Here is a 13,541-nt window from a genome sequence, read left to right as displayed (position 1 = left end):
CCAGGAGGGTTTAGTGCTCACGATGGAAGTTGGGAGGGTGGAGGGAGGTGAAGGGAGGTGAATGGAGGGTGGAGGGAGGTGAAGGGAATTGAAGGGAGGTGGAGGGAGGTGAAGGGAGGTGAATGGAGGGTGGAGGGAGGTGAAGGGAGGTGAAGGGAGGTGAATGGAGGGTGGAGGGAGGTGAAGGGAGGTGGAGGGAGGTGGAGGGAGGTGAAAGGAGGTGGAGGGAGGTGAATGGAGGTGGAGGGAGGTGGAGGGAGGTGAAAGGAGGTGGAGGGAGGTGAAGGGAGGTGGAGGGAGGTGAAAGGAGGTGTTGGGAGGTCTCCAGTGAATACTGCACCCTTCGTGTTACAGAGGCTTTGTTATCTGTGGTTTCTACTCGTTGAACATGTTCGTTAGCAGATTTCCAGTCAGTTGACCTTTGTGATCTTATTCTGCAGTAATTTCAGACTTTGTGTATTTAAAACACAAATGTGTGCAGAAGATTTGTACAAAAGTTTTTATGTAAAGTTCCTTCATCTTTCTGTTGCTGGTTCCTCCTCCAGCGTCTCCTCTGTCATCAGTCCTGTATACTGAGTGTCTTCCTCTGCTGTATATGTCCTACAGTTTATCTGACAATGGTCCAGCTGGGTGCTCTGCAACACTCAGATCAATCAGATCAATCAGATCAATCAGATCAATCAGGGTGATCAGGTGGAAGTTTCCCATCAGGACAGCTGATCACAGGATGTGTTCCTCAAACAGATTTAACAGGTGACATGTTGATGTTCTAGCTCATCTTCCTCCTGCCTCTTTTTATTTTTCTCCTTCTTCTTCAAGGGTGATGTGTTCAGGTGCATCCTACTGTTCAGGAGTGTACATCATAAAACTCATTCAGACTTCAGTATTAAAACTAAATAGTGCTCAGAGTTACGTGAACACATGTACTGTTTCTGGGATCCTCTTTAATAACTTCATCATCTGTACCCAGGTTCATGTCAGTCACTGTCTAGATCAGGGGTGCCAAACATATGACCCGCAGGCCGGACCCAGCCCGCCAGGGGGTCCAGCTCGGCCCGCCGGATGACTTTGCTAAGTGTGAAAATTACAGAAAGACATAAATTGCATTTCTATGAGAATATGGAGGTTTATGAGTACAAACATTTTGTAATTTTTTTTTATCGATCCAGTAATTGGTTCAAAAACAGCAATGTAAATGCGACGTCTGCTCCAGGCAGCAGCTGCAGAGGAGAGCCCAGTGTTGGACTTGGGCTCCTGCTAGTACAAAGCCAACATGTGTCAGCCCCCAGTCCTGCGTGTTCTTTAATGAGGCAATAGGAGAAGATGTCAGGCTTCAAGATATTTATTTAACAGCAACAGAATAATCAGTTTACAGAGCTCTGGGTCCAGACTATGTTTCCCTGACCGCAACAGAGTATGTGTCAGTTCACGAAGTCTGACCTCCTGACTTTCCCTGACCCAGTCTTCTTATAGTCCAGACACCAAAAAAAAAAAATCATGTGTATTGATGTGTCCTTTGTTGATTGGTCGAGGTGGTGGTTGTCTTCCTGCACCCCCTGGAGTTCTCGCGCAGCCGTCTGTTCCTGTTTATGCCTCAAAGAATAACAGTATGTGACCCCACAGGTTGCCGACCCCCTCCCGTGACCTTTTGGTTTGGCCAAGTACTTTCACTCTCATTCACAAACACAGTCTTCTGTCTACACCTTCATTCACAACCACACCCTTTCGTCTACACCTTCATTCACAGCCTTTTGTCGACACCTTCATTCACAAACACAGCCTTTCGTCTACCCCTTAGGATTAATAGTTGATAACACGACCTATATATAATTAATATGATATACATATATGTTGTATTATTGTAAACATAACCTAACACAGAATCGCACACCAGGCAGATAAACAGTGGGCTGATGTCTGAGTTTTTGCTCTTTATGTTTCTAGTTTATTGTAGAAAGACCTTAAAACAGGGTTTATCATCCAAAAACCTTCACCAATGATTGAAACATAGAGAACTATTGTCGTTATGTGTTATTGTGCTGTGATTTTACTGGTCTGGCCCACTTGAGATGAAAGCAGGCCGCATGTGGCCCCTTAACTACAATGAGTTTGACCCCCCTGGTGTAGATCTTTATTAGAGATGAAAAGAAAGGAGGAAGATAAAATAATGCATCACTGATGAACTCACACAGTGCTGATGTTTCATACAATTAAAGTTTCAACAGACAGGTCACGTGACAGGAAGCGCGCCGTCTAATCTGGACCCGTTTGTCCTTCAGAGGACAACAGCAGGATTTCATTTGGCTGCTGTGACTCCGTGTGACGGTGCAGTCCGTGAATGTGCTCCGCCCGCTCTACATCACTGCTGGGTGGTTGGTGGGACTCGGAGGCAGTCGCGTGATTTCCCACAGCCTCGAAGGCAGCATTACGACAGGCTGCGTGAGGCGGACAAGGACACCCAGGACAGGGATGACATTTGTGTAACTTACCTGAGACCCGATCTGCAGCCGGCTAACAGTGTCACCCTACCTGCTGCAACTACTAGACCACACCTGGACCGGAGCAGCGCGACCTGTGGCGGGATTTGAGCGGGTCTTGGTCCGGAGAAGGTGCGTTTAACGGGACGTTATACGAGCCGGGACGAGCTCACTGCTAGCTGGTGGCTAGTTAGCCTAGCAGGCTAATGGCTCTGGTTAACTGTCACAGCAGGAAGTCAGCGCGAGCTAACAGCATATGAGTACATGTCAGCGTAACAGGGGACATGTCTCAGAGGATAGGTCTCAGGGTCCGGTTCGTTTTGGACACGTCTAGGCCCCCAGATGGGAGCGACGGTGACCCATAACAACCGGACATACAGCTGTATGGAGCTGCATGACAGCAGAGATGCTCGTTCACCACGGTTCACTGGTGTCATGTGCTGCACGTGCAGGACATTAAACCCGGACTGTCCGTCATGTTATTGGTTATTCTGTGTGTGTGTGTGTGTGTGTGTGTGTGTGTGTGCGTGTGTGTGTGTGTGTGCGCGCCTGGACTGAGTAGAGATCTGTGGAGGCTGCAGGTCATGTGCGGCTGGCAGTCAGTAAATCCTGCAGTGAGCTGCTGATCCTTCATGTGATGTTTTGTATTTGACTGCTGAATGTTTCTCCAGACTTGATTTAACGGTGTTTCTCTTCGTGTCTGACTGAAACCTGTCTGACCGCCGCTGTGATGAGAACCATCACCAGCTCTCCTCTTTCTGCTCTCAGGTTCTTCCTGAAGTCGTCTTTCCTTCCAGTCGTGTGTTTGAGCCGCCATCCTTCTGTGGTTGATGGTCAGCTGGTGACCGGGGTTGGTCGGACCCCTGTGGTGAATGGCTGTGAGCAGAGGAGGCGTGGCCTTCTGGGCAGGTTGTGTGCGCTGCCACGGCAGAAGACAACCTGTCCAACAGCAGAGATGGAGTCTCAGTCAGGTAATCTACAGGGTTCTGACATCATCGACACATCTGACATCATGGACTCATCTCTGACATCATGGACTCATCTCTGACATCATGGACTCATCTCTGACATCATGGACTCATCTCTGACATCATGGACTCATCTCTGACATCATGGACTCATCTCTGACATCATGGACACATCATGGACTCATCTCTGACATCATGGACTCATCTCTGACATCATGGACTCATCTCTGACATCATGGACTCATCTCTGACATCGCTACATCTGACATCAACACTTTTTTGACATCATCAACATGTCATTATCTACAGATCTCAACAGATCTCTGACATCATCGACAGATCTCTGACATCATCGACACATTTCTGACATCAACGTCTCTGACATCACCGCATCTCTGACATCAGCAACGCATCTGTGACATCACCGCATCTCTGACGTCATCCACACATCTCTGACATCATCGACACGTCTCTGACAGCTCTTGCTCCTCATCAGCTGACCGACATGTTTTAATGACAATAAAATAAATGAATATTTTGTCAGGCGGTCAGTAATTGATGTTGCTCAGACATCTCTCAGCTCAGAGACAACAGACAGCCCTGTCAGTGGTTTCCTGTCAGTTATTTTAAACCACACAGTGTATCTCATGCAGCTCATTGTTTTTGCTGCATCTCTGTATTAAGAATTAGATTAAAGGAATAGTTCAACATTTTGTGTCCAGTTTTTCTGAGAATGAGAATTTGAGTGTCCTGTCGCTCTCATGGTGTGTTCAGTACAGAACCTGCTGAGCTCGGCATCAAGCCAGAGGAACAGCTCACCTGTCTCTGCTGCAGGTGTCTTATGTCCCACCGTTCATCTGAAGGTTTCAGTGGAACACAACATTCATGTATAAAACCCAGTCCGTGATGTTCAGGAGGACAGACCGTGGATCTTCCAGAACCGTCAGGTCTGGTTCCTGGTGAACGCAGACGGACACAGCGTCACTGTGGCGATCAGGTGTGAGGGAGTGTAGCTCTTCTGATACTGAACGCTAACAGCAGGTCCTTGTTGCTCCTGCAGGTGCTCGACTGGCAGAGGATCTGTAAGACACGCCCCCTGAGCAGTGCAGCATGGGCCCTGGCGCCTCCCAACAGCCTGAGATATCAGAGCATGAAGCCGCCGGTGCTGTCCCACCCGCTGCACCAGGCCAGCCGGCCTCAGAGACAGGGCTGCAGCGAGGAGGACTGGGAGGGCTCGCTCAGTGTGTGTGTGCTGGTGCGGCAGGGCGAGTCGAGCGGCCTCCACACCCTCATGGAGATCCCTCTGTACAGAAAACCAGGACAGGTCCGAGCCGCGGGGACTCACAGGTCCTCTGAGTTCTCCTTCCCCCTGACCACGGTGGACGGCAGCAGGGAGGATGACATCAGTGTGGACAGCTTCCAGAGGGATGGCGCCGCGGAGCAGAAGGAGCCCGGCTGCTTCAGAAGCCTGTTTGAAGCGGAGGGATGTCCGGCTCCCTTCATGTTCGGCTCCAGCTTCTACTGTTTCCACTGTCCGGGCTCCCCGCTGGCCGGCACCACGCTCACACCCGGTCCTCAGACAGGACTCCACCAGAGGCCTGTGCAGCCATCTGTCTCTCTGTGCAGCCATGGAGGCCGAGCAGAGGGGGCAGAGCCTGCAGGAGACGGCGAGGGGGAGCACAAACTGGCCCTGATGTATGAAAGACTGAGGACAGAGGTAAGGATGGACAGGGTGCTTCCACAGCGCCCCCTGCTGGGAGGGTTGTGAAGGGAGGTACCTGCAGAACGTTGGTGCACAGTGATGACCAGTCTCACCTTCACTGGTGTTAACATAATAAAAAGATAATCTTTACAACAAAAGCATATTAACCCTCCTGTATACAATCACATCTGTTGGTTAGTTAGTCAGATAATTAGCACATGAATGAGCCATCATCACCAAACAGGAAATGTAGTGACACGTTCAAAGACAGCATGACTTCCATCCTGTAACCTGGTATCTGTCAGGTGTCTCTGAGACTGACAGCTGTCACTCATCAAGGTCACCCTCACAAAGTCCGCCTCCAGGAATAGAACAGTCAGGGTATGTACAGTAGAGAACTGCTGTCCCTCACCTCAGACAGGTGAGCTGTCAGTCACAGGTAAACGAGAAGTCTGATCTGTTCAAGCTGCTCTACTCGCATTCGTGATCATCACACCTGGACAGAGAAGGATTGATCAGCTCCACAGACACATCCGAGCTGATCAGCGTTATTGATGAGGCCTTCTCGTATTCACCCAAATTAACCTTATGTTAAATATAATGACCCAACTGTAAATTACTAGTAATAACCTCCTATCATTCCACCCGGCCTGATTAATAAATGTGCTCTTTGGTTTTAGTCAGCAGCCTCGTGTTGTTGTTGTTGCCTGTCACAGGTTGTTTCACGGCTCATGAGAAGCTGCTGGTGTCTGCAGTGGGAAGAGTTAGCTGTGAACAGTGCGGGAACCTGTTACAGATTCCAGATGTGGAGATGATTTTCTCTGACGATATTTAGTTTTGGAGTCTTTGAGTTCTTCTACAATTGCATTTTCAAAAAACTTGTGATGCTGTGTAAAATGTAAATATAAACAGAAAGTAATGATTTCTAAATCACTTAAAAACATATTAAAAAAAAAAAAAAAAAAAAATAGGCCAAAGACAACATATCAAATGTTAAGACAGGATAATTTTATTGTTTTATAAAAAATATCTGCTCATTTTGAATTTGATGGCAGCAACACGTCTCAAAAAAGTTGGGACAGGTTCATGTTCACCACTGTTTTTTTTTTTATCACTTCTTCTTTTAACAAGACTGTAAACAATGGAGGAGATCAGTTTCTGTGAACATGAGTTTTGAAAGTGAAATGTTGTCCCAGATGTTTTCAATGGGTGACAGGTCTGGACTGCAGGAGGTCAGTTTATCAGCGGACTCTTCTACTACGGAGACATGCTGTTGGAATACGTGCAGAATGTGGTTGGACGTTGTTCTGCTGAAATAAACAAGACCTTCCCTGAAAGAGACGTTGTCTGGATGGCAGCATATGTTGCTCCAAAACCTGAATATCTCATTGTATATAACCTTCATTTGTGGACGCAGCGATGAACTGTGTTCACAGACGATGGTTTTCACAAGTGTTCCTGAGCCCATGCAGTGATTTCCACTCCAGAATAGTGCGTTTTTAATGCAGTGCTGCCTGAAGGCCTGAAGATCACCACCATCCAATATTGGTTTCCAGCCTTGTTCCTTGTGTTCAGAGATTTCTCCAGATTCTCTGAATCTTTTAATGATATTATGAACCGTAGACGATGAAATCCACTAATTCTTTGTAGTTTTACATTGAGGAACATTATTCTTATATTGTTGAACTATTTTCCCACACAGTCTTTCACAGAGTGGTGAACCTCTCCCCATCATCAATTCAAAATAAACACATATTTTTCAAAAAAACAATAACAACGTGTCCATTTCAACACTTGATATGTTGCCTTTCTGTTAAATATGACTTTGTGATTTACGCTTCATCACATTCAGTTTTTGTTTTACATTTTACACAGCATCCCAACTCCTTTGGAAATGGGGTTGTAAGATCAAGCTGATTTAAAGCATTGTATCCATCACAGATGTGTTTTGTTATTATTATTATTATTATTATTATAACTTTTATTTGACGTGTTGTGACGTCAGTGAGCGTGCTGTGGTTGTTTCATCATGCAGTGTGTGCCAGAGCGCTGCCTCTGCATAGATCTGATAGTTCTTAGAAATGATCCAAATGTTCTCATTCTGCTTGATCTTTGATTGATTTTTGAAACATGATCCGACAGTAAATAAATAGAGAACAGTTAACAAACAAAACAATTCAAATCTGGTCTCATATGGCAGCTAGTCCAGATAAGAGAAGTGAAGACGAATTATGTCGACGGCCAAATGTGATCCTCGGGCCACAGTTTGCCTCCCACTGCTGTGAGGACAGCTGCAGAGGGGAGGAGGCCACGGATCTCTTCCTGTTTCACATACTGGAGTTCAGTGGGACTCCTAGAGACTAAACGGCTGCTCCTCTTCATCACATCTGTTCAGGTTTAATATGTTTCATCAGTCTGTTGTTGATCATTAATCTTCATCACGCGTGTTCACATTAAAGCCTGTATGTTGGGACACACATGTATGACTGTTGTGTGAGGCAAGGAGCTGCATGCTGCCCTGTACAGGCCCAGAGAGCTGAAGTGGTCCTGACGGTCCGGTCCGGCTGCTGTGGACCGGACTCACAGCTCTGACCTGGAGCGAAGCTGCAGCTCAGTGTGAGGGACTGAATGTGCGTGTTTGTGTTGCAGCTGCCAGGTTTCTTCATGACGAACCACGACTACACCATGTACTCCAACGACGTGGAGTTCATCAACGGCCTCATAAACATCAGGACCAGGTGACTGTGTTTGTTCAGGCTGATGGTGACACGTTACAGACGCTCTCCCCCTCGACACTCACTCTGGGTTTACACTGTTGTGCTGTGCTGTGCTGTAGAGGCCGGGTGGTGTACAGGCTCACCCTCTCCATGTGGCGTCTCCTCTGTCTGTGTTACTACGCCGAGGCTCGGCTCGACGTCCTCAAACTCACCAAGCACGTGGAGGACGGAACCATCAAGGCCCGCTGGAGGATCAAGGGCCTCCCCTTCCACTCCCTGCTGCTGCGCTTCTACCGCAGAGACAAATCTCACCTGTACAGGTAACACAGTGCCTCCACCGCTGGATTTACACTGGAAGTCACTGTTAAAGCCTCTGAGAACACAAACTATACAAAGTGTTCCGTGATCTCAGCAGTCTATAATCTTTGTCTGAATGTGATGTGTTGTCTTCCAGGTCGTACGATGCTTTCTCTACATTTTACATCGGACACGACGGACTCATCCACTGTCACAAAGTTGAAAAGGTGAGCAGCTGGAAGCTCGTTGTCCTGTCGTCTTATCAACATCCAGTGAGTGCTTCTTCTCAGCGCTCTCAGTCTCTGGTCTGGTTGTCCTTTAGACGTCTGAGGAGAAGAGTCTGATCACTGTCAGCGGTTGAAAGGAGTGTGAAGGTGTTGAACTACATGTTTGGTTTGATCAGTGTGACTGAGGTTCTGTAGAGACCAGAGTCCTGATGTCCTCTGACTGTCCTCTGTCTGACTGTAAAATGACACACTGTCTGTCCTCTGTCTGACTGTAGAAGGACACACTGTCTGTCCTCTGTCTGACTGTAGAAGGACACACTGTCTGTCCTCTGTCTGACTGCAGAAGGACACACCGACTGTCCACTGTCTGACTGTAGAAGGACACAGTCTGTCCTCTATCTGACTGTAAAAGGACACACTGACTGTCCTCTATCTGACTGAAGAAGGACACACTGATTGTCCTCTGTCTGACTGTAGAAGGACACACTGACTGTCATCTATCTGACTTTAGAAAGACACACTGATTGTCCTCTGTCTGACTGTAGAAGGACAAAGTCTGTCCTCTGTCTGACTGTGAAAGGACACACTGACTGTCCTCTATCTTACCTGTAGAAGGACACACTGACTGTCCTCTATCTGACTATAGAAGGACACACTGACTGTTCTCTATCTTACCTGTAGAAGGACACACTGACTGTCCTCTATCTGACTGTAGAAGGACAAAGTCTGTCCTCTGTCTGACTGTAAAAGGACACACTGACTGTCCTCTATCTGACTATAGAAGGACACACTGACTGTTCTCTATCTTACCTGCAGAAGGACACACTGACTGTCCTCTATCTGACTATAGAAGGACACACTGACTGTTCTCTATCTTACCTGTAGAAGGACACACTGACTGTCCTCTATCTGACTGTAGAAGGACAAAGTCTGTCCTCTGTCTGACTGTAAAAGGACACACTGACTGTCCTCTATCTGACCTGTAGAAGGACACACTGACTGTCCTCTATCTGACTGTAGAAGGACACACTGACTGTCCTCTGTCTCTGTGCTGCAGGTAATGCCGGTTCAGCCCCCCGTCCTACCCCGGGTCACCTCCCTCCTCACAGGGGTGCTAGTTGCTCTGGGGGTGCAGGAGCACCGACCTGCTCTCAACCTGTTGCCCCTCCTCCTGTCCTCCCTGAGACAGAGCAGAAACTGACCACAGGACGAGCACTGGAGGACAATGGCCAGCGAAATGGACAGTGTGTCCCTGAAAGTTTCATTCTCCTCTTAGAAACACATTCAGATAGAAGTTAAGTTCTGACAGCTCCTGTTGTTTCCTGAATTAAACACAAAGTCAAGTCTTTCCACTGCTTTTCCTTTTTCCACTGTCTTCAGTCTACCTGGACACAGAGGTGGTCTTCAGGTCACATGGCCGTCCCCCTGCCACTCAGTCACCGTCTCCTCTCCCAACACACAACCATCAGAAACACACAGCCATCAGAAAAACACACAACCATTAGAAATACACAACCATCTGAAACAATCAGAAACACACAACACCATCAGAAACACAGCCATCATAAACCACCAGAAACACACAAACATCAGAACCACACAGCCATCAGAAACAATCAGAAACACACAACCATCAGAAACACACAGCCATCAGAAACACACAGCACCATCAGAAACAACCAGAAACACACAAACATCAGAAACAATCAGAAACACACACAACCAGCACTAACACACAACCATCAGACACAACCAGAAACACGCAACCATCACTAACACAACCATCAGAGACAATCAGAAACACACAACCATCAGACACACACAACCATCTGAAACACACAACCATCAGAAAAAAATCAGAATCAAACAACCATCAGAACCGCAGAGCCATCAAAAATCACATAACTATCAGAAACAACCAGAAACACACAACCATCATAAACACAACCATCAGAAACAATTGGAAACACACAGCCATCATAAACAAATAGAAAAACACTACCATCAGAAACACACAGCCACCAGAAACACACACAACATCACTAACACAACCATCAGAAACAACCAGAATCACATAACCATCAGAAAAAAAATCAGAATCAAACAACCATCAGAACCGCAGAGCCATCAGAAACACACACAACCATCAGAAACAATCAGAAACACACAACCATTAGAAACACACAACCATCTGAAACAATCGGAAACACACAACCATCAGAAACAACCAGAAACACACAACCATTAGAAACAATCGGAAACACAACCATCAAAAACAATCAGAATGACACAACCTTTAGAAACACAACCACTAGAGACAATCAGAAACACATAAACATCAGAAACACACGCAACCATCACTAACGCAGAACCATCAGAAACAACCAGAAACACGCAACCATTAGAAACAATCCAAAACACGCAACCATCAGAAACAACCAGAAAAACACTACTACAAAAACAATCCGAAACACAACCATCAGAAACAACCAGAAAAACACTACCATCAGAAACAATCAGAATCACACAACCATCAGAAACAATCAGAATCACACAACCATCAGAAACACGCAACTATCAGAAACAACCAGAAACACGCAACCATCAGAAACACAACCATCTGAAACAATCAGAAACACCACCATCGGAAACACACAAGCATCGGAAACAATCAGAAACACAACCATCTAAACCAATCGGAAACACACAACCATCAGAAACAACCAGAAACACACAACCATCAGAAACAATCAGAAGCACACAACCATCAGAAACAATCGGAAACACACAACCATCAGAAACAATCGGAAACACACAACCATCAGAAACAACCAGAAACACACAACCATCAGAAACAATCAGAAGCACACAACCATCAGAAACAATCGGAAACACACAACCATCAGAAACAATCACAAACACACAACCATCAGAAACAATCACAAACACACAACCATCAGAAACACGCATCACTAACACACAACCGCCAGTGTGTGAGCCACAGTGACCCAGCAGACTGCAGGGAGGTTCTGGTCCAGCTGCTCTTAGATCTTCATGTCGGACCTGTGAGGACGTCCAACAGGCGGCACTGATCTTACTTCATCCAGAACATGTCGGAGACGACTTCGACTCCCAGAACACGAGCCTGCCGACAGAACCTCTACTACAACACTGTTTGAATCAAAAGGTACCAGAGAGAGGAGTTCGGGGAAGAGCCAGGTGTCCTGTCCCCGTGTCCCCGGGGGACAGCTTTGTTCTAAAGGTCTGAAGTATGTGGACACTGAATGCTTTTTGGCAGCTGAGTGTTATTTTAAACACTCAGACGTTAGTTTGAAGGGAGGTGTGAAGAGGTGAAGAAGATGATGACGAAGCTCTTGTTGGTTTGATTTAACTGGTGGCAAATGAGCTGTGAAGAAAAACAGTCTACTGCCCTCTTCAGGATGGAGGACAACGTGTCTCCTGTGGACCATGAAACAAACCAGTGTGATGATGAAGGAGCAGCTCATCTGTCAAATATGGCGCTGCTACAGCGGACTCACTGATGATGATGTCACCGCTGATGTATGATCCACAGACTGGGAATGTGACGACTCTGTTTGACCTCCTGTGTCTGTCCGGTGACTGTTGACCCTCTGAAGCCTGGCCTCTGTTAGCTGCACCTCACCCCCGCTGGCTGGATGGCAGCATGCTGACCTGAAGCCCAGGTCTGTGTGACGGCTGTGTCACTTTCAAACAAACACTGTAAACCATTATAAGTGAATGGAAAGTATTGTAAAATCCTTCTTTTTAACCTTATGTTGAAGCACCTTGGTTCAGGCTGGCCTCAGCCGAGCTGGAAGTAACAACACACAACGTCCTCTCATTTCCATTGGAGCTGAGCAGTTAGAGCTCATCTGTTAGCCGTCTTTATATTCTGGAGCCAGCAGGGACCATATTTTGGATCTGACTCGATCTGATTGGGAACCTGAGGAGGCTATGCCTCGCCCACTTATAGCGGAAACCTGACTGCACTATAGACCTGGCAATCAGACCGACACGCCCCGAGACTTACGGCTTTTTGAGGCGTAATATATAAATAATAACGGGATTATTTTCAATTGGACTGACGGGACTTTAGCTAACAACACCAAAAAAAAACTTGTAGAAAAAATGTATTGTCTATTTCATGAGACAAGTTGATGCTTTAATGGGAGTCTGTGGAGCCAGAGGCTTTTTGGAGCCAACCCCTAGTGGCCCTCGGTGGTATTGCAGTTTATGGTACTTCCACATTGACTTCGTCTACTTTTATATACAGTACTTTTATTGAAGTAGTACCCGGGGGTGGAGCAAGTGGCAACCATCAGTGATGTCATCAACCATCAGTGACGTCATCGTTGGTTTCTGAACGTTATGAATCCTCCAGTTCAGATTCTGTCCGTCACCATCTTGCTAGTTCAGAGCGGTTTGGAGCAGGAAGTGACCATATTTGGACGAGCAGGGGGAGGGGCCAGCGGTGGTTCGAACTGATCTGATTGGAAACTTGACGATACTATGTCCACCCAGCTGTAACCTGACTGCACCACAGGCCTGTCAATCAAACCAGACATGCCCCCAAAAACACTCCTGATGCTCAGCAGTGACATCTTTTAAAGAGCCAGTGTATTATTGTAGTGGAACAAAAACGTGACAGATGACACACCTGCTGCTCAGCTCTGTGGAACATGAACACATGTTTGTAGACTGTCCTGAGAACAGCCCCGACCTGTTTGATGGTGTTAGAGAAACCTTTAAAGCTGTTTTATTTGGCAGTGAAGGTGGACCTCCACGAGTCACTGCATATGCTCATACTTCACTGTAAACATTCTCACAGCTTGATCACATGTCGTGCTTCATGAAAGCGAGCAGTAACAATAGCTTTGGAACATCAGGAAGCTGCACTCTGGTCTGTCGTCATGTACTAATGTTCTGCTGTAAATTCAATAAACCTACAATGAACATGACTCCTGTTATGTCCTGTTTTTGGATGATGTCATTCTGTTGATCCATCCACACACCAGATGGACATTAGCTCTTTTGTGGAGGTCATGGTCCCAGAGGATGAACCTCAGTGAGTTTGGTGACCTCTGACCTTTCCTGCAACATCACTAGCAGCTCAGATTTTCCACTTGTAAGAA

At 46.7% G+C, this 13,541-nt stretch overlaps 1 protein-coding gene across 1 annotated transcript; it reads left to right on the top strand.

The window, feature by feature from the left end:
* The first annotated feature begins 2,333 nt into the window (after positions 1 to 2,333).
* cunh6orf136 (chromosome unknown C6orf136 homolog) lies at positions 2,334 to 9,736 on the top strand. The gene is made up of 7 exons (XM_069175897.1): positions 2,334 to 2,609; positions 3,246 to 3,448; positions 4,506 to 5,162; positions 7,797 to 7,885; positions 7,984 to 8,184; positions 8,319 to 8,388; positions 9,446 to 9,736. Exons 2-7 carry the CDS (start codon positions 3,350 to 3,352, stop codon positions 9,587 to 9,589), a joined length of 1,260 nt encoding a protein of 419 aa, XP_069031998.1. The 5' UTR covers positions 2,334 to 2,609; positions 3,246 to 3,349; the 3' UTR covers positions 9,590 to 9,736.
* The last annotated feature ends 3,805 nt before the right edge of the window (positions 9,737 to 13,541 follow it).

The sequence above is a fragment of the Embiotoca jacksoni genome, unplaced genomic scaffold, assembly GCF_022577435.1.
Source record: "Embiotoca jacksoni isolate LCO1_2020_lvr unplaced genomic scaffold, fEmbJac1.0.p SCAF_7, whole genome shotgun sequence".
Classification (NCBI taxonomy): Eukaryota; Metazoa; Chordata; class Actinopteri; family Embiotocidae; genus Embiotoca; species Embiotoca jacksoni.
Note: the sequence above shows the minus strand (reverse complement) of the source record. Positions and strands in the feature narration are given on the sequence as shown.